Below are 25,059 nucleotides of genomic sequence, written 5' to 3'. Positions count from 1 at the left end.
AGTATACACAGATTTAGCAACTGTAATTTCTATAACTGTACTGAGGAACGCATAGACATGTGACTCTCATTGCGCCGGAATTTTTTTTTAAGTTAATCTAATTTCAAAAGGTACAAGCAGACAAAAGTGTACAAGCACTTCCACTTGTAGTGGTGCGCATGTATTGGGTATCGTGATTACTCGTCAGTCTTCTGTCAGTGTTTCGGGCCGGCCCAGATGGGCCCGGTCTGTCTCACGTCGGCGGTGAGAACGTATTTTTCTGGAGCGTGAGCTGCACAGGCAGACTCGAAGATAAAAATAAAAATAGAAACAAAAACAACAGATACAAACGCACACACACAGCGTGGTGATTGGTGAAATTAAACCAAAATGAGACAATGTCATTGCGGTCGGTGGGACGCAACGGCTCCATCCATAAGGAGCGAACATGCACCGCGAACACACACACACACACACACACACACACACACACACACACACACACACACACACACACACACACACACACACACACACACACACACACACACACACACACACACACACACACACACACACACACACACACACACACACACATACTTGCCTCTGTGTATTATGAGGACATTTTTTCCAAACCGGTTTAATTGTGTATTACAGGGACACCCCTTTCTGCTAATGCCAGAGAGATGGGACTTGCACCCAAAAATTTTTTTTGGGGTTGTCCAGGAGAATTTCACTTCAAAACTTGAAAAAACTCAACACACGAAAAAAAGAAAAACCTGAAAAAATCCGTAATTGTGAGGACATAGATAATGACCTAAATAAGCCACGCCCATTGCAAAAATGGTAATTATGAGGACCAACTCACATTACAAGGACAAAGTTTACACAACACACAGCAACCATGTCACTGAAGTGATTTGAAAGTTCTGGCATTCTGACTTTACACAAACTAAAATGGCATTGATGTGTAATGACTTACCTGATATAAGGACACATTGTTGTACATAACAATACTGTGAAATGCAAAGTCATACCTGATCTGTCCTAAAATTGTAAGTTTTAACATGGTGCTCATGTTACAACTTACAATTTTAGGACAGACTGAAACTGGTATGTTAATAAAACTGCTTCTTATGTGAACAGGTTATCTAGGTCAAACACAGCTTTGTAATGGATAAGCTCGACATGAAACCAGATGCAAAAGAGTCAGTGAACATTGAACATTTTATTCTTTAAAACATGACTACCTCTCATCTTAAAGGATGAGCAGTTTTCTCATAGCTCATTCCTGAAATACCTTCGGATTTCTGAATTTCTGAAACAGGTTCAATGTAGGAAGTGTCCGAAGTACTGTGAGAATCTGGAACATATTCCTCTGCTAACGAATCCTCACTTGAACTGGATACATCAGCAACCTAATTTTTTAAACGAAAACAATTATTACATACATACATACATACACATATTGTCGCTGTTCTGTGAAAAACACTTCCACCATAGGAGCTACCGGAGAGCAGCCCGCGACCTAAAAATGGAAACGTGTTTTTCACAGGACAGCAATGATATCCATATATACAGTAGATGCACACATACTTATGCATATATACAGTGGCTCTAAAATTAACCTGCCATATGCGGGTTAAAATTCATTTTGGCGGGTGGTCATAAATATTTACTAGCTTTACTTCGCTGTTACTTAGTGATGTTACACTCGAAGTAGAAGCTTGAGAAAAGTGTCGAGCGCTCGCGGCAGAAGTAGCTCCCGCCATTGATGGGCTAATGTGCTAAAGTTAATTTACCAAAGGTCTTCATCATCAAGCAGTTTTGCATTTTTTTTAAACGGGATATGTGCCAGATGCTGGAGCAAACTAGAAAAGCATTTAGAACCTAAAGTTTGTGCACATACTAAAGATTATTATAAATCTAGTCACATTTATTCGAAAGATGAGATGAAGCATTTAACAAGAGGGATAGTTAATATGCTTAATCTATGGCATTGCCCCTAAAACAGATATTGTGTGATACAGTCCTTCAGTTACAGTAGACTTTTCTATTTTACCGAGTCAGACAGTCGTTAAGATTGAGACAATTGCTCAACATTTAGCTGCTTGCAACTAAAGATAAAGGTATAAACATGGGTCATAATTTATCCTCTTGACTAAATTATATTCATTCAATGAAAATGCCTGCACTATTAATTCTGGTTGCGTGAAACAAAGATCCATTGCAGATACAAATAACACAGAAGATAAAATACCCATCATGCCAGTCCATTCTAGTGCAGCGAAAGGTCCAAAACATAAAGCACATTTATCCAAGCTTGATACAAGTAAATTAACTACCTGATGTTTACACTTCTGTTTAAAAAAATAAAATAAAATTGATAGCGAGTTCATCTCTAAAATCCACCATAAATAAATTAATGGGAACAAAAGATCACTACAGTGCATAATCCAAATCACCAAACTGCCAACAAATCTTCAATTTGAGATATTTTTAATGTTGACTTGTAGGAATTTTAGTTTTTCACAGGACAGCAATGATATCCATATATACAGTAGATGCACACATACTTATGCATATATACAGTGGCTCTAAAATTAACCTGCCATATGCGGGTTAAAATTCATTTTGGCGGGTGGTCATAAATATTTACTAGCTTTACTTCGCTGTTACTTAGTGATGTTACACTCGAAGTAGAAGCTTGAGAAAAGTGTCGAGCGCTCGCGGCAGAAGTAGCTCCCGCCATTGATGGGCTAATGTGCTAAAGTTAATTTACCAAAGGTCTTCATCATCAAGCAGTTTTGCATTTTTTTTAAACGGGATATGTGCCAGATGCTGGAGCAAACTAGAAAAGCATTTAGAACCTAAAGTTTGTGCACATACTAAAGATTATTATAAATCTAGTCACATTTATTCGAAAGATGAGATGAAGCATTTAACAAGAGGGATAGTTAATATGCTTAATCTATGGCATTGCCCCTAAAACAGATATTGTGTGATACAGTCCTTCAGTTACAGTAGACTTTTCTATTTTACCGAGTCAGACAGTCGTTAAGATTGAGACAATTGCTCAACATTTAGCTGCTTGCAACTAAAGATAAAGGTATAAACATGGGTCATAATTTATCCTCTTGACTAAATTATATTCATTCAATGAAAATGCCTGCACTATTAATTCTGGTTGCGTGAAACAAAGATCCATTGCAGATACAAATAACACAGAAGATAAAATACCCATCATGCCAGTCCATTCTAGTGCAGCGAAAGGTCCAAAACATAAAGCACATTTATCCAAGCTTGATACAAGTAAATTAACTACCTGATGTTTACACTTCTGTTTAAAAAAATAAAATAAAATTGATAGCGAGTTCATCTCTAAAATCCACCATAAATAAATTAATGGGAACAAAAGATCACTACAGTGCATAATCCAAATCACCAAACTGCCAACAAATCTTCAATTTGAGATATTTTTAATGTTGACTTGTAGGAATTTTAGTCCCATACAAGCTTATTGTTGGATACAATATTTTGAACGTCTTGGCAATACACATTGCATAAAAAATTGTTGTGATTATATTTGTTAGTTATATAGTTCAGCCCTAGCATCTACTCTACACTCTTCACTCCTAACGTCTTGCTTCTGAAAACTGATTTCAACATCAATATTCAAAAAGAAATCTCGTCACCTGGTCAACTTGGTCTGTGACAGCTACGTCTTCAGCTATGTCTTCAGGTTGTGCTTCAGTTGAAACCTGGTACACATGAAGAGAAAAATACATATAAAATTCAATTCTTAGTAACACGACTGTACCTGTGCATTTACACAGTTACAGTACATACAGAACAATTAATAGGTTAAAGTATTGTAAATGCAAACTCATTTTATTTGCCATTACAAAAATAAATAAATAAATCCTTCTGCACTACAGGTTTGTGTAAATTGGTGACGTCTATTTTTCACAATGAAACAAAAACAAGAAAATACACAGTCCTCAGAGAATCCATACCTGACCAGAGTATGAATTGTATAATAACTCCAAGCCCTCAAAACTTATTTTACAGTCACGGTGTATGAATACACTGTCCTCAGTGTCAGTTATTCACAACTATAACATTGTGAGGACTAAGTATCTGTGAGGGCTGCACAGTATTGACAAAACATGCGACATGGGTGTTTTATACAGTAATGGAGATTATTTCGACATTGAACATGGACCTAAAAAAAAAGGATCTATCTATAGCTATATATTTTTATAATCCAATGAAAAAAAATACACGATAATCCGGAAAAATAAACATGCTCATTGTGATCTAATCTTATCCAATTAAGTTATTTTTTGTTAGTAATGCCCCTCGATACGTTTCTCGTATGGCGATGCGCAATTAAGGTAGTCTCTGATTGGTCAAAGTCAGACTAAAGTATACAATCCAATATTCATTTGTTGCTTGTCTTTGCAATACACATATTGCATGAGCCATTCGTGCGACAAGATATTTTTTTATATATTGTGCCAACGTCTTGCTTCTGAAAAATGTATTTCAACGTCAACATTCAAAAAGAAATCTCGTCACCTGGTCAACTTGGTCTGTGACAGCTACGTCTTCAGTTATGTCTTCAGGTTGTGCTTCAGTTGAAACCTGGTACACATGAAGAGAAAAATACATATAAAATTCAATTCTTAGTAACACACAAGTCTGTACCTGTGCATTTACACAGTTACAGTACATACAGAACAATGAATAGGTTAAAGTATTGTGAATGCAAACACATTTTATTTGCCATTTCAAAAATAAATAATCCGTCAGCACTAATGGTTAGTGTAAATTGGTGATGTCTATTTTTCACAATGAAACAATTAATAGAAAATACACAGTCCTCAGAGTGTCCATACCTGACCAGAGTATGAATTATGAGGACTGTATGTGTAACTCCAAGCCCTGAAAACTTATTTTACATTCGCAGTGTGTAAATACACTGTCCTCAGAGTGTCAGTTATTCACAACTACGACATTGTGAGGACTATGCACCTGCGAGGGCTGCACAGTATTGACAAAACATGCGACATGGGTGTTTTATACAGTGATGGAGATTATTTCGACATGGACCTAAAAAAAAAGATCTATCTATATCTATATATTTTTATAATCCAATGAAAAAAAAATACACGTTAATGCGGAAAAATAAGCATGCTCATTGTGATCTAATCTTATCCAATTAAGTTATTTTTTGTTAGTAATGCCCCTCGATACGGTTCTCGTATGGTGATGTGCAATTAAGGTAGTCTCTGATTGGTCAAAATCAGACTAAAGTATACAATCCAATATTCATTTGTTGCATGTCTTTGCAATTCACCTATTGCATGAGCCATTCGTGCGACAAGATCTTTTTTTTTTTATAAATTGTGCAACGTCTTGCTTCTGAAAAATGTATTTCAACATCAACATTCAAAAAGAAATCTTGTCACCTGGTCAACTTGGTCTGTGACAGCTATGTCTTTAGCTATGTCTTCAGGTTGTGCTTCAGTTGAAACCTGGTACACATGAAGAGAAAAATACATATAAAATTAAATTCTTAGTAACACGACTGTACCTGTGCATTTACACAGTTACAGTACATAAATAACAATGAATAGGTTAAAGTATTGTGAATGCAAACACATTTTATTTGCCATTTCAAAAATAAATAATCCGTCAGCACTAGTGGTTTGTGTAAATTGGTGACGTCTATTTTTCACAATGAAACAATCAATAGAAAATACAGTCCTCAGAGTGTCCATACCAGAGTATGAATTATGAGGACTGTATGTGTAACTCCAAACCCCTGAAAACTTATTTTACATTCGCAGTGTGTAAATACACTGTCCTCAGAGTGTCAGTTATTCACAACTACGACATTGTGAGGACTATGCACCTGTGATGGCTGCACAGTATTGACAAAACATGCGACATGGGTGTTTTATACAGTGATGGAGATTAAACATTTAACACGGACCTAAAAAAAAGATCTATACACATACTGTATATATACACATACATACATATACATATATACATACATACATACTCTATATCTATATCTCTATATCTCTATCTCTATCTCTATATATATATATATATATATATATATATATATATATATATATATATATACACACATACATACATACACACACACATGCATACAGATATAGATGTATAGATATATATACTGTATATAGAGAGAGAGAGACATAGAGAGACAGATATATAGATATAGATAGATAGATATAGAGATAAAGATAGAGATAGAGAGATCTTTATAATCCAAAGAAAGAAATGCACGTTAATGCGGAAAAATAAGCATGCTCATTGTGATCTAGTCTTATCCAAATGTTATATTTTGTTAGTAATGCTCCTCAATACAATTCTCTTGTATGGCGATGCGCAATTAAGGTAGTCTCTGATTGGTCAAAATCAGACTAAAGTATACAATCCAATATTCATTTGTTGCATGTCTTTGCAATACACATATAACATGAGCCATTCGTGCGACAAGATATTTTTTTTTATAAATTGTGCAACATCTTGCTTCTGAAAAATGGATTTCAACATCAACATTCAAAAAGAAATCTCGTCACCTGGTCAACTTGGTCTGTGACAGCTACGTCTTCAGCTATGTCTTCAGGTTGTGCTTCAGTTGAAACCTGGTACACATGAAGAGAAAAATACATATAAAATTAAATTCTTAGTAACACGACCACCTGTGCATTTACACAGTTACAGTACATAAAGAACAATGAATAGGTTAAAGTATTGTGAATGCAAACACATTTTATTTGCTATTTGAAAAATAAATAATCCGTCAGCACTAGTGGTTTGTGTAAATTGGTGACGTCTATTTTTCACAATGAAACAATTAATAGAAAACACACAGTCCTCAGAGTGTCCATACCAGAGTATGAATTATGAGGACTGTATGTATAACTCCAAACCCCTGAAAACTTATTTTACATTCGCAGTGTGTAAATACACTGTCCTCAGAGTGTCAGTTATTCACAACTACGACATTGTGAGGACTATGTATCTGCAAGGGTTACACAGTATTGACAAAACATGCGACATGGGTGTTTTATACAGTGATGGAGATTAAACATTTAACACGGACCTAAAAAAAAGATCTATACATATACTGTATATATACACATACATACATATACATATATACATACATACATACTATGGCATAACCCCGACTTTCAAATTAACAACCAATCGTTTTATTTGAATGTGTGGGAGCAGAAAGGAATTACACATCTCCACCATCTCTTCTCAGATAATATGTTTATATCATATACATCCTTGCTCCAAAAATATAAAATAAAAAACGGAAACTTTTTACATTATTTGCAAGTTAAAAGTATGATAAAGAAACAAATTCCAACACTCCAGGGTACGCTCCAACCGCCTGTTTTAGCTAAAGATATTACCAAGCTTTCTCCAACAACAACAAAAAAACTCTCAAAAATATATAAGTTACTTTCATATACTGATAAAACGTCTTTACCCATCTCAAAATGGGAAACAGACTTGTCTATAGCTCCGGAATCTGTCTTTTGGATTCAAGTTTCTGAAAATGTTTTTAAAATGACAAAACACACAAATTTACAACTTATCCAATATAAAATTATTCACAGAACATACATTACTCAATATATGATGAAGAAAATGGGACTCTCAGACTCCGACATTTGTCTCCAGTGTTTACAAAACACTACAGACACTTATTTTCATGCTTTATGGTTATGTACTCCGGTTATGTGTTTCTGGACTAAAGTCTTAGAAAAACTTTCCGCTGTCTTGGACTGTAGGATACCGTTCTCTCCAAACTTGTGTTTGCTAGGTGACTTAACAACAATTGACTTACCACATAAACAATTTCAATCTATACTTGTAGCCCTTACTATCGCAAAAAAAACAATTCTTGTTAACTGGAAAAATAAACAAACTTTGAATATCGACCAATGGTCTAACCTCCTCATAAATCATATTTTAATGGAAAAAATATCTGCCTCAAATAAAAACCAAATGTCAAAATTTAAAGAAACATGGTCTACGTATATAGAATTTTTTAACCTAAACTTGGATTTTAATTCTGCCTGTTAGCGAGAGCCACAGCAGCGTTATAACTGGCATTGATGTTTCTGTATTAGGCAATTTGTAACTAATGGTTGTGTTTCCATAGTCAGGAACCCGGCTGCTGCCAGCGGGATCGAGCGGATTCACCTCCGATGGGCACCAGGGGTTGATATTCGGATTCACGGCATGCCAGTGGGTTAATTCTGTGGGTGCTGTCCCCCCTGGCGGGGAGTGGGCGGGTCTCCCCCTCTGTTGGCTGCTGGGTGGCGGCTGCGTCTTGGCCGTTCCCTGGGTCTCTTGGGGGGTGCTGCGTTGCGGGGCTTTCCCTGGTGTCGGGGGCGGCGCCGTTCCGGCGCGGTCCGTCGCTCTGGGCCCGGCGACGCGGTTCGGGGCCTGTGGGCCGCCGGGGTGCCCGGTGGTTCCCTCTCCCCTCCCCCTTCCTCCCCCTTGCTGCCTCTCCCTCCTCGCCTCTCCCCGCCCGTCCTCCGCCTCCCTGTCCCCTCTCCCTCGTCGCCCTTCCTCCTCCTCTCCCCCTCTCCTTGCGTCCCTGCCGCTGCCCCCTGCCCTTCTTGTCGTCCCCTTCCCTCCTCCCTTCCCCTTCCCCGGTACGCCTTCCTTCCCCTCCCCTGGGCCGGGGGCTCCATCCATGGCCCGGGTCTCGGTGCTATGGGGGCCGGCGGGGGTGGCTGGGGTTTGGTGTCGTGCCCGCCCCGCTCCGGTGGGCGTCCTGACACCTCGGGCGGGACCCAGTATCCGGGGGGCGAGCCCTATCGCCCCGCCGGACGGGTCCCATATGCCCGCCGGGGTCCTGGTGGGGTGGGTGGGGGCTTGGTGGGCCGGTGCGCCTCCTGCCCCCGCCCGGTTGGGGGGGGCCCCGCTGGTCACACCTCTTAACTCACTACACTAGGTTTGCACAATACACTTTTATAGACATATAGGGCACATAACACACTTTGGGGGGTGGGGTAGGGTGGAAACACCGTCTTCACCCTACAACTCCCCTCCAATTTTAATACACCACACAACTTGTGGGTGGGGGGGGGGCTTGGGGGCTTGTGGGGGTGCCATCGGTTGGGGGCCGCAGTATAGAGCAGTGCTGCGGTCCCCTGTCCGTGTCGCCACCCGCCCCCCCCCCCCCCCCCCCCCCCCCGCCCTATCTATTTTTTTTAATGCACCACATACACTCAGCAACATGCTTGGGTGGCGGGTGGATCGGAGCGTGGGAATATCATTTCCATCGGCTCCGGTTCACCTGCTCCTAATTTTAATGCACCACACACACACACTTGTATATACACTGGGTGGGGTCACATTCACGGTTTAGGGGTAGAGTTCGCCAGTCCGCGAGCTGGCGGACTCAGTAACAGGGGTTAATTTTCACAAAGAACGCTGGGGTGACGACCGGGGCCTTCCCCCGCTGGGCCTGGGGTTCGGGGGTGTCGGCCGCCCTCCGGTGCCCCCATCTCCCCCTTCTGCCCCCGGTGTTCCGTCCTTCCACACGGCGGGGGGTGGGGTGGGCGCGGCTGCCCTCTCCGCTCCGCTGTCCGGCCCCTCTTCGGCGCCGGTGCCTGGGTGCGGGTGGTCCCCGGGGGCTGGGGGTCGGGGGTTGGGGGGCTGCCGGTTGGTCGGGGTGGGGTCGGGGGGGGGGGGGGGCGGCTTTGTTGGGGGGGGGCGGTGGTGGGGGTTGCGGGGTGGGGGGGTGCTGGGGGTGGGGGGTGTCTGGGGGATTGGGGGCATGGGGGCGGCTGGGGCTGGGTTGGGGTGGGTGGCGGGGGGTGGATGGGGGGCGGGGGGTGGTGGGGGGGCGGGGGTTGGGGGCCGGTGGGGTGCCTGGTGGGCCTGCAGTGCCCCGTCCTGCTGCGTTGGGCCGGGGGCGCGGGCCGTGTTGGGGCGGGGGGCGCTCCTGCTCCTGGGTTTGCTCTCCGGCCGGTGGCCCTGGTGGGGCCCGGGGGTCGTCCTTTGGCGCTGCCGCGGCCTGGGGGGCCCTGAGGTGTTGCGCTTGCTCTGTTCCGGCGGGGGTCGACGGCTCCCCTCTTTGGTGGAGATTTTCATGCATGCCAGATCCACCACACCAGCATCTACCGAAACTCAGACACAATCTGTTTCCTCCTCAGGTTATTGAATCGGTGGAGGCTGGTGTCTCGGATCTCACGCGGCTTCGTCTGTCCTTCCTTCCTTTTCTCGGTCTCTCCGTTGGTCTCTTGAGGCCTCCCTGACTTTATGTTTTTTGGATTTGTTGGGGTCTGGATGTTTCTTGGGCTGGGGAGGAGTTCTGGTGGGGGGTGTCTGGTCGGTGCTGGATTTCACCTTCCTTGGTTTTCTTCGGTCCCCTCGGGTCTCCTGGTGTTCGATTTAGGTGAACGGTATAAGATTTTTTTTTCTAATAGGTTTTCTGGTGAGCTAACAAACACACGCACGCACGCACGCACGCACGCACACACACATACTCACCCACACACACAAAAAAAAAAAAAAAAAAAAAAAGTATGTATGTATGTATGTATATATGTATATATGTATGTATATATGTGTATATATATATATATATATATTTAAAAAAAAAAAAAAAAAGAGCAATGATGATGACATTTCCGAATGAACAATACTGAGCTCTTAAAAAAAAAAAAAAAAAAAAAAAAAAAAAAAAAAAAAAAAAAATACATACATACTCTATATATACAGTATATATATATATCTATATCTCTATCTCTATATATATATATATACATATATATATATATCTATATATATATATATATATATATACACACATACATACATACACACACACATGCATACAGATATAGATGTATAGATATATATACTGTATATAGAGAGAGAGAGACATAGAGAGACAGATATATAGATATAGATAGATAGATATAGAGATAAAGATAGAGATAGAGAGATCTTTATAATCCAAAGAAAGAAATGCACGTTAATGCGGAAAAATAAGCATGCTCATTGTGATCTAGTCTTATCCAAATGTTATATTTTGTTAGTAATGCTCCTCAATACAATTCTCTTGTATGGCGATGCGCAATTAAGGTAGTCTCTGATTGGTCAAAATCAGACTAAAGTATACAATCCAATATTCATTTGTTGCATGTCTTTGCAATACACATATTGCATGAGCCATTCGTGCGACAAGATATTTTTTTTTATAAATTGTGCAACATCTTGCTTCTGAAAAATGGATTTCAACATCAACATTCAAAAAGAAATCTCGTCACCTGGTCAACTTGGTCTGTGACAGCTACGTCTTCAGCTATGTCTTCAGGTTGTGCTTCAGTTGAAACCTGGTACACATGAAGAGAAAAATACATATAAAATTAAATTCTTAGTAACACGACCACCTGTGCATTTACACAGTTACAGTACATAAAGAACAATGAATAGGTTAAAGTATTGTGAATGCAAACACATTTTATTTGCTATTTGAAAAATAAATAATCCGTCAGCACTAGTGGTTTGTGTAAATTGGTGACGTCTATTTTTCACAATGAAACAATTAATAGAAAACACACAGTCCTCAGAGTGTCCATACCAGAGTATGAATTATGAGGACTGTATGTGTAACTCCAAACCCCTGAAAACTTATTTTACATTCGCAGTGTGTAAATACACTGTCCTCAGAGTGTCAGTTATTCACAACTACGACATTGTGAGGACTATGTATCTGCAAGGGTTACACAGTATTGACAAAACATGCGACATGGGTGTTTTATACAGTGATGGAGATTAAACATTTAACACGGACCTAAAAAAAAGATCTATACATATACTGTATACATACACACTCTATATATACAGTATATATCTATATATATATATATATATGTATGTATATATACACATACATATCTATATATATATATATATATATATATATATATATATATATATATATATATATATATATATGTATGTATATATATACATATATATATATACACACATATATATATATATATATATATACACACACACACACACATGCATACAGATATAGATGTATAGATATATATATACTGTATATAGAGAGAGAGAGACATAGAGAGACAGATATATAGATATAGATAGATAGATATAGAGATAAAGATAGAGAAATAGAGAAATCTTTATAATCCAAAGAAAGAAATACACGTTAATGCGGAAAAATAAGCATGCTTATTGTGATCTAGTCTTGTACAAATAAGTTATTTTTTGTTAGTAATGCCCCTCAATACGGTTCTCTTGTATGGCGATGCGCAATTAAGGTAGTCTCTGATTGGTCAAAGTCAGACTAAAGTATACAATCCAATATTCATTTGTTGCATGTCTTTGCAATACACATATACTGTATACATACATACAGTATATGCATGAGCCATTCGTGCGACAAAATATTTTTTTATATATTGTGCTACGTCTTGCTTCTGAAAAATGTATTTCAACATCAACATTCAAAAACAAATCTAGTCACCTGGTCAACTTGGTCTGTGACAGCTACATCTTTAGCTATGTCTTCAGGTTGTGCTTCATTTGAAACCTGGTACACATAAAGAGAAAAATACATATAAAATTTAATTCTTAGTAACACGACTGTACCTGTGCATTTACACAGTTACAGTACATAAAGAACAATGAATAGGTTAAAGTATTGTGAATGCAAATACATTTTATTTGCTATTTGAAAAATAAATAATCCGTCAGCACTAGTGGTTTGTGTAAATTGGTGACGTCTATTTTTCACAATGAAACAATTAATAGAAAATACACAGTCCTCAGAGTGTCCATACCAGAGTATGAATTATGAGGACTGTATGTGTAACTCCAAACCCCTGAAAACTTATTTTACATTCGCAGTGTGTAAATACACTGTCCTCAGAGTGTCAGTTATTCACAACTACGACATTGTGAAGACTATGCACCTGTGAGGTCTGCACAGTATTGACAAAACATGCGACATGGGTGTTTTATACAGTGATGGAGATTATTTTGACATTGAACATGGACCTAATATATATATCTATATAATCTAATTAAAGAAATACACGTACGTGCAGAAAAATAATCATGCTCATTGTGATCTAGTCTTATCCAAATAAGTTATTTTTTGTTAGTAATGCTCCTCGATACAATTCTCTTGTATGGCGATGCGCAATTAATGTTGTCTCTGATTGGTCAAATTCAGACTCAAGTAGGGCCTGGCAATAAATCAAATTAATTGAATAAATTAAATTTAAATTGAATCGTTGAAAATTTGCTAAATCGTGAAATGTATTTTGTCTTCTGGATTATTAAAAGCTGTTGTTATGTTCTGTTACATCCAGATGTTATTGTGAGTTGTAATTTTGCACAAGTGGTGGCAGAATGCTGGATGGTTGGTTTAAAATACTTTTTATTTTATTTTTTGGCCATATCGCTTAGCCTCAGACTAAAGTATACAATTAATCCAATATTCATTTGTTGCACGTCTTTGCAATACACATATTGCATGAGTCATTCGTGCGGCAAGATATTTTCCACATATTGTGCAGCCCTAGTATCTCCACCCTCCACTAATGTCTTGCTTCGGAAAACTGATTTCAACAACATTCAAAAAGAAATCTAGTCACCTGGTCAACTTTGGCGCAGTCTGATAGCTGTGTCTTCATCAGGTTGTGCTTCAGTGGAAACCTGGGGCAGATGAATAGAAAAATACCAATACAATTAAATTCTTACTAAGACTAGACTGCTATAATATAATTTCATGTAATCATGAATGTGCGACCAGTAATTCTAGTATGTCACATGTATGACACAATATCCAAATGTCATAAGAAATCACGATATGATAATTAACATGATATTGTGAGGTTAGCGATACTCACGATAACTGTAAAAGTAAAATAAAAAAACAAGTCACAATATTGTAAAAAATGAAATAAAAAAATAAAAAAATTATATTGAGAAAATAATGTACTTTTGCTTTTGAGTTTTAATTAATCTTTTATGTTTTGTCAAACCTTGCACGATATCCCCCCAAAAAAACAAAATTAAGTGTGACAACACACCATATAAACATACCATAGTGTTTTTCCATTGTAGCGAAATTCAAACATGAAAACCTTCCGGGCATCATGATACACTCTCAGCCTGTTTTCACGTTCCTGTTTGCTTAGAACTTCTCCTCGATATTCAGTAGGAAAGTCTCTCTTCTGAAAGGAGCAGGAACTGAACACTCCTCGACCTTACAAAGAAAAAAGGATACAACAGAAATATTTCATTATAACAATAATGAAAACTAGACCCATACTAAAGAATATTTTACCAATACTCACCTTTGAATTAATTAATATATTTTATGGTGAAGCCATTCTTGTCTTTACCTAAGGATGAAAAGTATGCTACCTCTTCTTTGGGTTTAACTTTTGCCCTCTGTGGCCTCATGACTGACATGTCTCACTGAAGATAATGATCTAAAGCTATAGAAAAAAATGAGTTTCAATCAGTTTGATAGGTAACTTGGTGCAAATGTCTTGAAGTTGACTTTCAGTGTACCATAATAGCCTGTGCAGTGTGCAGTAAATGTGCCAACGAAAATAAAATACAGTGGATAGCACAGCTCTGCTAAATATTTGCATAAATTAAATGTAATGAACACTAACAGACTTTACTGAAATATTTCTATTGAAAGAACAAATTTAAGTAAACACAAATGCAGCAATTTACCAATACTTCATTTATACTGTACTGGTAATACTAAGCCATTGTATATTTTCACATCAAAAACCAGCCTGTTATTGATTTCCTCTTAAAAATTGCAATTAGCATTCATCTTACTCAACAGACGGTTAGCTCTGCTATGCTAACCGTCGCTAACAGAAGCGTAGCAATTCTAAATAATTAGCTGCATCCATCATAATCAACAGATGGTTAGGTATGCTAACGTAAGCTTAGCTGCACTTACACTGGACTTGCATTATAAATCATTTTCGCGAAAGAGGGAGCAATGTACACAAGCGACCAACAACAACAGGAAAAATTCGAGCTTCAAACCTACCTCATTAGCACAGCTACACGCCATCACATCTCGTGAAGTAAATAGAGCCGGGGGCGGTTCTCTATCGGGGCTGCTAGATGACGTCACTTCCGTACTCAGGGCAATATAATAAATCCCGTTCAAATCAACAAATTGGTTCAGTCGTTGGATTATGAACTTTGTTGATAAGAGTGGCTATTGTTCTATGATTTACAGTGTCAATAAAAAAAAATAGATCACATTTAAAATGAACCCCAAAGGCTCATATATTAAATGAATTACCACAGACGAAAACAAAGGATATTATTGCTAGAATTATAGATCATTTTGTAATCATAAAATGTGATTTCAGTTTCAGTTTTTTAAAAAGGTTTTTTTTTTCATTAACGAAAATGTTTTTTTGCTTTAGTAAATAAAATAACCTTGCTGCTGTCATACAGTTGCTGTCCGAGGATGTTTTAGTACTATACTTTAGTAATGGATGCATGTGTTTTTTGGCAAAATTGTGAGCGAGCCCAATTCCTTGGCTGAGAAGCAACCCTGCAAATGAATGGTCACATGATGCTTTCCTTTTGGCATGAAGCAGGACTGATGGTAGCGCTCACCTTTTCTTCTCCAGACAAGCATTTTTCCGGATGCCCCAAACATTTGGAAAGGGGGTTAATCAGAGAAAATAACTTCAACTCTTTTTTTCTTATTTTGGTCTGTATTTATGGAATCCCCTTTTCACTGGTCACACCAGGCCATCCTCCAAAAGTCTTACTCCCTCACCATGGGTGTAGATGCACTCATACCTGCTTACTGCCATTCCTGAGCAAGCTCTACACTGGTGGTGATGTCCTTATCCCGCAGCTGAATCAACTTTGGGAGATAGTCCTGGCATTTGCTGGATTTTCTTGGGTGCCCTGAAGCCTTCTTCACTTAAAGTTTGTAAGGTCACTAAAGGAAATTACTTTAATTTTCATGGCAAATAGGGACTTTGCAATTCATCTAATCACTATAACATTCTGGAGTACATGCAAATTGCCATCATAAAAAAACAATAATAATAAGTCAGCACTGGAGATTTTTAGAAAATCAATGTCATTCTCAAAACATTTGGCCACTGGTGTACAGAAAGATGTTACATTGTAAAGGCAGGGTGGGATGTTAAATGATGAATCAATATACGGCACTGACAGTTTCTCTGTCTCTGCCTCCAGCTGTTCAAAGTGATGTGATAAACAGCTGTTAACCATTGTATATTTTCAAATAAACAACCACTGCAAGAATTAAATGCTGAAATATATAATTAAATGTCATAGTGTATTTCATTATTTAATTTATCTACTTAGGAATTGGTGGCTGCAAAAAAAAAAAAAGGCTCTGCGTCTACAGACAAACATTCACAATACACAGCATTTTGAGAAAAAACGGAATTATGGGGACATGTGCGTAATTGTGGGGACAGGTGACGGTCAGCCAATCAAATGCTGTGAAATATACACTGGTGTGAATAATTCATGAAGTGGTGCATTACGAGGACCTTCCTACAGGGGGCGTCATCAAATACACAAAAATACACAAATTCATGTAATTATGGTTTACAAGGACATTGGCTAAAACTTTGGATTTAAGCCTTCTACAGCCCTAGAAGCACTTCTGCATTGAATGAATTATGAGGACATGGGCTGTGTCCTCATAATTCAAAATGTCCTCGCAGTGTTGCGTGTATTCAGGTGACATGTCCTCATAATACACAAAGGCAAACACACACACACACACACACACACACACACACACACACACACACACACACACAGATCCAGGAAGTCCAAATATGGGCATAGTTTACGGGCCCTTTAACTCATTTGCAATCAAAAACTCATTTGCTATCTAAATATGTTCTATTTTAAATGTTTTAAGTGTCTCAAAGACGTATTTATATGTTTTTTTATATTTTATTATGCTAGAGCATACAGAAGGCTTTGATGCAACCTCTCAACTGCAGAGAACGGTTGAAGAAATGGTAGTTATTACAAAACGTCCAGCAGGTGGCAGCAGAGCAAAAGAGATCAACCTGGGCAATGTTGAAAAAAGCTAATTTACCCACTTTCTTTCGGTAGGTTCCATGTTTTTTTTTTTTTTTTTTCTTAAAGAGCTCAGTATTGTTCATTCGGAAATGTCATCATCATTGCTCTTTATTTTTATTATTTATATATATATATATATATATATATATATTTTTTTTTTTGTATGTGGGTGAGTATGTGTATGTGCGTGCGTGCGTGTGTGCGTGCATGTATTTGTTAGCTCACCAAAAACCTATTAGAAAAAAATCCCATACCGTTCACCTAAACCGAACACCGCCGTCAGGAGACCCGAGGGGACCCGAGGGGACCAAAGAAAACCAAGGAAGGTGAAATCCAGCACCGACCAGACACCACCCACCGGGCCACCCACCAGAATTCTTCCCCAACCCAAGAAACATCTAAATTCCAACAAATCCAAAAAAAAATAAAAAATCAGGGAGATCTCAAGAGACCGAAGGAGAGACTGAGGGAAGGAAGGAAGGACAGACGAAGCCGAGTGAGATCCACAGACACCAGCCTCCACCGATTCAATGACCTGAGGAGGAAGCAGATTGTGTCTGAGTTTCGGTAGATGCTGGTGTGGTGGATCTGGCATGCATGAAAATCTCCACCAAAGAGGGGAGCCGTCGACCCCTGCCAGGACAGAGCAAGCGCAACACCTCAGGGCCACCCAGGCAGCGGCAGCGCCAAAGGACGACCCCCGGGCCCCGCCAGGGCCACCGGCCGGAGAGCAAACCCAGGAGCAGGAGCGCCCCCCACCCCAACACGGCCCGCGCCCCCGACCCAACGCAGCAGGACAGGGCACTGCAGGCCCGCCAGGCACCCCCCCCACGACCCCCCCGCCCCCAAAACTGTGGGGGGGGGGGCAGCTTTTTGCAACATGGCCCTGGTTGATCTCTTATACTCTGGCCGTTTTGTAATAACTACCATTGCTTCAAGCATTCTCTTCAGTTCTGAGGCTGCATCAAAGCCATTTCTATGCTCTAGCATTAAAAAAATAATAATAATTGAAAAAACATTTAAATATGTCTTTGGGAGCATGGTAATGTTTAAAATAGAACAAATTGATACATTTTTGGGAGAAAGTAAATTAAAGTCAGAATTCTGAGATTAAAGTCAGAATTCTCACTTTAAAGTCAGAATTCTGTAATTAAAGTCAGAATTCTCACTTTAAAGTCAGAATTCTGTAATTAAAGTCAGAATTCTCACTTTAAAGTCAGAATTCTCACTTTAAAGTCAGAATTCTCACTTTAAAGTCAGAATTCTGCAAATAAATTGAAAATCTTGCCAACCCTTTGTTTCTGTTTACCGGCCCTAATCCTCTTCCGTAGGTTACACACAATTTACAAAATACTTAATAGGACTTGATGAACAAAGTGAGATATCAAAATGTGCAATCCAAAGTCAGGGATCCTACCTGTTGTACTTTGTTGATTCTAATCCGTAGTTCTTCAGCAGACACACTACCAGCAATTACCTCTAAAGGAACACCATTCTCCCCAATAAAGAAACTTGAGGGAATACACACCACTGGATCTTCGGCCAGAGGTTGTTAAAGAATATGTTCAGAGCACATTCCATTTTCTGTTGCTATGCATACAAACAAAATAAACTGCACAAATATGACATGTTTTACTACCTTAACATTGTATGCTACGGTACAATACGTTTGTTGGAGAAGAGCAATAAAAAAAGATACAGATCTGTGAGAACTGCACACACATATCACTGTAGGAAGAAGCAGATAAATAGATAAGTGAAATCACATATATCACATCAAGTTTGACTTTTTATGACAAAAGAAAACATGTGTGGTCAACCGTCATAATTATGCTGAGCTACTTTTTTTCCAATGAAAAGTCTTGGGTGGATGACAAAACACCTCCATTTCTCTTCAGCATGACTAATCAGCCCACAACTAACCAAACCTTTACTTAGTGTAATTATTGGAAAGACTGTCAATCGATTACTTTGGCCTGGACAGTGAGACTTAATATTTACGGCTGTTTTGTTGAGCTGAGCAGAGTACCGGAGTTTGACACCTATGGTTTAAACGCTCAGATAAAAGGATAGCAATAAGCAGTGGCGTGCAGAGATTTTGGGGGGCAAGGGGAGAGGAGGGGGGTCACACTTTTGTGCACAAGGAATATACCTTACTGACAATTCTCAGATGACGTCACAAGTCAAGATGGGCTCATTGAAAATCATTAGATTTTGGAATGTTGTAATTTGATTTGTGAGGATTATTTTGATTTCAAAATGTGATGAGATGTCGTTTGTATGATAGTCACAGGAAAAAGCATTACAAGCTGTCGTTTATTTTCACCGTATAAAGGAAGCAATTGCATTGTGTTGCATTGGAGACATATCAGAAATGCCCGGATGTTCGGAAATGTCAATGGAAGTTTTTAAATAAACATTACACACACATAATAATAATTAATAATACCCCACAGCTAGTTTTAACAACAACCTATTAGCGCAACATGACTGCAAGACTTGTAGCATAGAGGTAACTTACAGTTATGGTTTGTACTAAATAATAGTTAATAATAGGTTCATGCATGCTGATTTAGTACAAACTACTTTAAAAAATATATTTTTCAATACAATTAACCTTAATCAATATTAAAATGCGTTCTTTAACTCTTTGACTGCCAAAAACGTTTAATAACGTTTAGTACAATTCTAAGGAGGGCTGCCAAAGACGTTAACTATGTTTTTTTTAGTTTTTTGTTTTTTGGGAAACGGGTGGAGGAAAGCCTTGGCCAGCTGTGCTGAAAGTATCAAGCAGATCTAGTTAGTATAATGACTATTTTTGGGCACTAGATGGCAGCGATGACTCTCTTTGGACAAGATCGGGTAGGCGTCAGTAGAAGACGTGAGGCGGAGCTAGAGTGTTGAGGGGAGAATGGCTGAGGAAGCGAAAATGGCGACCGGTTGCAAGCAGCTCACGCTTGAGCATTTTTTTCAAAGACGAAAAGCATCGACCAATGCTAAAGAGCACATTGATGACGACGATGATGATGATGGTGGCTCCGAGGTTGACGCCGAAGTTGGAAGCGTTGACGCGGCGGCTATGATCACGTCGTAAAGCCTCACCGGCTAGCGATGCTAACGGCGGAAAACGCGGTGCACAACCGAGCACTTCTGCACAGGCGGACGTTCAATCGGATGATGAAGAGTACCCCGAGTCCAATGCATATTCATCGGAGGAGTGGGTACAGTCTGATCACGGAGAAGACACTGGTTCTGGACTACGATGCCACCATGAATGGAGTGGATAAGATGGATCAGAACATCTACCACCCGGTATAGGAACTGAAGGACATGAGGAAGCCAGACGTAACACCAGGTCACCGTCATGATCCTGAGAGTAGACTTGATGGCAACATGGCCAAACACACACTGCAATATATACTTGCTATTCCCCGGAAAAAAAGGCCGGCAAGAAAGTGTAGCGTCTGCACGCTAAGGGGCAATCGCAATGAAACTAATCTGTTGTGCAAATCCTGCTGCGTCCCCTTGCACGCAGGGGAGTGTTACACAATATACCCCACAAAAAGAAAAACTGTAGTTGAAACATCCACACAATTGTAAAGAGTACCACACATGCACAGTTGCACACATTTGTAAATAGTTTGCCAAATTGTTTTGTCAAATTGTTACACTGTTGAATGTAAAAAACATATTTTGCTATCAAAAAACACTTTTTCATTGTTGGTGGTAGTGTATTACAGAAGTAAAGCACTGTTTAGGTGTTTGTGGCATCATTCATGGCAAAAAAAAAAGGTGTCAAATTCACTAGAGTGCATGAAATAATATTGTTTCACAAAAAGCTTGATTTCTCCGTATTTTGGTCCAAAACAGAGCATTTGGGTGAAACTAACCATTTTCTATTGTTGATTACTGAGTCTGACCTTTCATCTTCATGCGTCTTTGATTTCATCCAAGAGAGCAGAGAGATGCTTCCCTTGAATGCTTGCTTTAGCTCATTTTAGGCAATATGCTACAATTACTAAATAAATAGACCAACTGTAACCAAACGGACCAATGGCATGAGAATGAATAAGACTGACTGTTGTCATTACAAGAAGGCAAAAGGGTATTTATTTTTACAGCCAATTGACTATTCCAAACATCCGGGCATTTTTGATATTTCCACAATGCAACTCAATGCAAATGCTTCGATCACCAATGACGTATTGGATTGTTTTTGCCTGTGACTACTAGCATAATACAAACCAGACACAAACAACAGTTCATCACATTTTGAAGTCAAAATAATCCCCACAAATCAAATTACAATGATCCAAAGTCCAATGCTTTTCAATGCACGGATTACAGAGAGCTTCTTTTCACTGACATTAGTCTTACTATGTGGTGGTTATCACGTTATCTATTATTGAATTAGCATATAGCATTTTAAACTAGGTGGCTAATATCGGCTAATTTATGCTCACTTGTTTGTTCTGTATGAGACATGCTACTTCACAACAAAATGATTATAGGTAGGAAATAGAGGGCAAACAAACAATACAATTCCACTGGATTCACAACACAGTTACCTGAATGGGGTGGAGCAGCAGGAGAAGGAGATGCGTGTGTGTGTGTCTGTCCCACACCGCGACTGTGGGTAATTAGCGTTCATGTGACAAAGGGAGCGAGAGAGCTAGGTTGGGTGTGTGCGCGCAGGTGACGTATATATTGTTTTTCACACGTGATTAATCATGCCGCTTTTCTAAAAGATTGTGTCAACATTGACCTGTCCTCAGTAAAGTGTTTAATTAAAAAAACAAAAAACGAACTTTTCAAAGGGCACTTTTTTTGAGAGAAGGGAGAGGGGCAAGGGTGTGAGCACCACTAGTGGTCTACCTGTGCACGCCAGTGGCAATACGGCTTACCCAACACACTCTAGTCTACACATTAGACTTTAGAGTTATATGGCATGATAGACGTTTTTATAATAGTACGAATCATGTCGTAATATGAACGCACACTACACAAGCACAGGAAGGGCGTTGAAGTGGGGTGTGGGGTGGTGAAAAACATTGCCGGAAAGTCAGTGGGCACAAGTTCAAAATTATTATGGGGGGGTAGCCTGGTTGGCGGGGGGAAGGCCTGATGGGTCGCCTGATATGTCGCCGGGCTAATAAAACGCTGGGGGAAAGCCTGTACTGTACTGTAATTTTTAAGGTTTTTTTTTTCCTTTTAAACAGAAAGGCAATATAACACAAAAGTGTTCCCCTATAATAATTTGTTCCCGCCCATGCAACATTTCAATTTCTTCTGAACCCTTCATCTAATTTTCAAATTGATTGGTGTTGTACTTAGGATGAAGTGGACATTAAAACCAGTCTGAATTTTGATAAGATTTTCATTTTGGGGAAATCCTGTCACGTTGCTACTGTTAAATGAACATGGCTTCCTTTCTACATAGTTTATTTTTGACACTACACATACATGCAAATTATTACTATTTTGCTATGTTATGTCAAACAAATATCCCTCCCCATGATTCCTTATGTCTGCTGTTGCTTCCTGTAATCAAGAGTGTTGATAACCCATAGTTTAATCACTAATCTTAACTTTCAGGAGGGAATAAAAAATGCATCGAAAACGATTAACTTGACATTCATGGAAAAGCGCTGAACTTAGTACAGTACCTCATCGCATTGACTTTAATGGCCACGCAGCATTTTCGAACCGCCTCTGTGACGCCGTCATCCTCCCAGCTAGACATCAGGTTTGATGACTGCTCATCTTCGCCTATAAGCAAGTAATGCAGATCAATTTACTTCTTGTATAAGAAACTGTCAAAAATAATTTTGCACAAAAGTTCAAAAGCAGCCACTGGGCACTTCTTGAGCCCTGTTTCCACTTTAGGAAGTTTGGGTATAGGGTGGGGGCTTGGGACTTACACAGGAACGGTCCTCTCAATCAGCCCTCTCGTGGCTGTCTCTCCACAGCAGAGAGTACGACCCAGTTTCGCGACGTCACAAGTTTTTATCGACACGTAATCGCTGTGCGACGGTTTTTCCTGTGACGTCACCAGTGTTGTACCTGGCAGGTATGAGTGTGTGTGTGTGTGTGTGTGTGTGTGTGTGTGTATGTGTGTGTGTGTGTGTGTGTGCACAGTATACCGATACCAGTACCATACCTCAAGATATTTAGAATAGAGAACTTGACTTACCAGGTCAGACTTCAGAAAGACAAATTCTATCAAATTTGGAGTAGGTGGATTACATTAATTTCTCCCAAGAGAGAGAACTTTATTTGATCTCAATGAGTCTGGATTCTCGTAGCCAAACTGCTATGTCATACATGTATAGATATATTTTTTTTGTAGTCTTTGTTTTGTTTATAGGACAGAAGCGACAGACAGCATTTACACACACAGTATAAAACTTCATTGGCGCAAGGCAAAAAAGCCACAAAATTTCACTTAAAAAGCAAATATCCAAAGGTTTTTCTGAGTAGGCTAGTGCAGGGATTTTCAAATGGGGGTACTTGACGGCACTCCAGGGGGCACGTGAGATAAATTTAAAAAATAGTATTAATGTAAAAATATTTTAAAAATCATTAAATAATGTAAATATTCCAAGAAAATTAAAGTTCATAAGATTAATTTTATATTTAGTAGGCCAGTGGTTTTCAAATGGGGGTACGTGGAGGCACTGCGTGGTATGTGAGATTTTAAAATACATTTTAATTAAATTTTAAATGCAGCATCCATGTAAAAATCGTCTAAAAATAATTATTAAATCATGTAAATATTTCAGTTAAACATAAGTTTATAAAATTAATTTTATATTCAGTGGGCTATTAAATTTAATTGTCCTAAAAACCCAGTCTTCCAATACCAGAATGGTTCGATCCACACACTAAAAGGAGAATTGTTGAACCAATTTAAGATTACAAATTGAATTGTTGACCAATTAAAAAAATTCCATTAGTTGGTAACACACGATTGAATTAAGTTAAATACAATCCTCAAAATTAATGAATACAAATATAATCAAAAGTGAAAAATCTGTCATATGCCACGTAGCATAATTATAAAGTTTTGAAATTATTTTCAAAACTTTATCTAAAATGAAGTTATTATTTTTTTTTTTTTATAACAGATCTTTACTATGACCCCTATGGAGGACACTTAATAGTAATAATATTTTTTTTATGTGCACAAATCTTTATTTATGATTACTTCTTTTTTGTTTTTAGTTACATGTTTTTATAAGTTTAATAAAACAGACAATGGTGGCACAGCACTCAGTTGTAAATCCCTCCAACCCAAAATACTTTGTGCTGGTTAGGGGTACTTGGCTGAAAAAAATATTTCACATCCTCATTGAAAACAAATTTTGAGAACCACTGGGCTAGTGTATCGTTCTACACTTCAGATTTCATGTATTTTATTATGTTGATGTCTTGTTGAGTTGTTGTCTTAACGATATAACGTTTGGGACTTGCTGATGCGAAGCAATTTACTTTGTTACTGTAAACGTAGACAAAGCGCTATATAAAAAGCAGTGCAGTAACTGACGGAAGTCATTGAATGGTAATTGGGGGGCTGCTTTACATAACATTTTTTAATCAAAGGCAATGAAGTTCATATAAGTATCACATTTTCAAGTGTAATTTGGGGCTCGAAGTCATGTACCGTAATGCCTACTTAAATTTAAGTAAGGCCTTGACTTTATATTTGGAAGTGACGTTTGTCTCGACCGCAGTCGACCGCTAGCATTGATATAGTTAATACAAACATTAAATCAGATTTTTTAGTACACTTTTTTTTTTAACGCGGGGTACGCAAACTCACGATGTATCTATCTACTCATATACTCATGTCAGGTTGAAGAGTGCTAGGGAAAT

General features: G+C 38.9%; 2 protein-coding genes across 3 annotated transcripts in view; both read right to left on the bottom strand.

Moving 5' to 3' along the window:
* Nucleotides 1-25,059, bottom strand: part of ubxn4 (UBX domain protein 4) — a 65,487-nt gene that overhangs the window by 40,160 nt on the left and 268 nt on the right. For both annotated transcript variants that reach the window (XM_086091728.1, XM_086091729.1), the window contains exons 2-4: nt 22,851-22,953; nt 18,884-18,912; nt 18,602-18,720 (exon numbers count right to left, since the gene is read on the bottom strand). In XM_086091728.1, coding sequence (XP_085947854.1) covers nt 18,602-18,720; nt 18,884-18,912; nt 22,851-22,953 — 251 coding nt within the window. The remainder of the gene's footprint in view (nt 1-18,601; nt 18,721-18,883; nt 18,913-22,850; nt 22,954-25,059) is intronic.
* On the bottom strand, nt 22-17,869 carry LOC147164235 (uncharacterized). Its single transcript, XM_086091730.1, has 6 exons — nt 14,412-17,869; nt 14,158-14,320; nt 13,707-13,767; nt 12,572-12,637; nt 3,678-3,743; nt 22-1,400 (listed from the first exon to the last, which is right to left on the bottom strand). Exons 2-6 carry the CDS (start codon nt 14,190-14,192, stop codon nt 1,236-1,238), a joined length of 393 nt encoding a protein of 130 aa, XP_085947856.1. The 5' UTR covers nt 14,193-14,320; nt 14,412-17,869; the 3' UTR covers nt 22-1,235.

Source organism: Leptonotus elevatus, chromosome 12 (assembly GCF_054856555.1).
Source record: "Leptonotus elevatus isolate MCC_2025b chromosome 12, RoL_Lele_1.0, whole genome shotgun sequence".
NCBI lineage: Eukaryota > Metazoa > Chordata > Actinopteri > Syngnathiformes > Syngnathidae > Leptonotus > Leptonotus elevatus.
The sequence above is the reverse complement of the archived record's forward strand: the minus strand, read 5'-3'. Positions and strand labels throughout refer to the sequence as shown.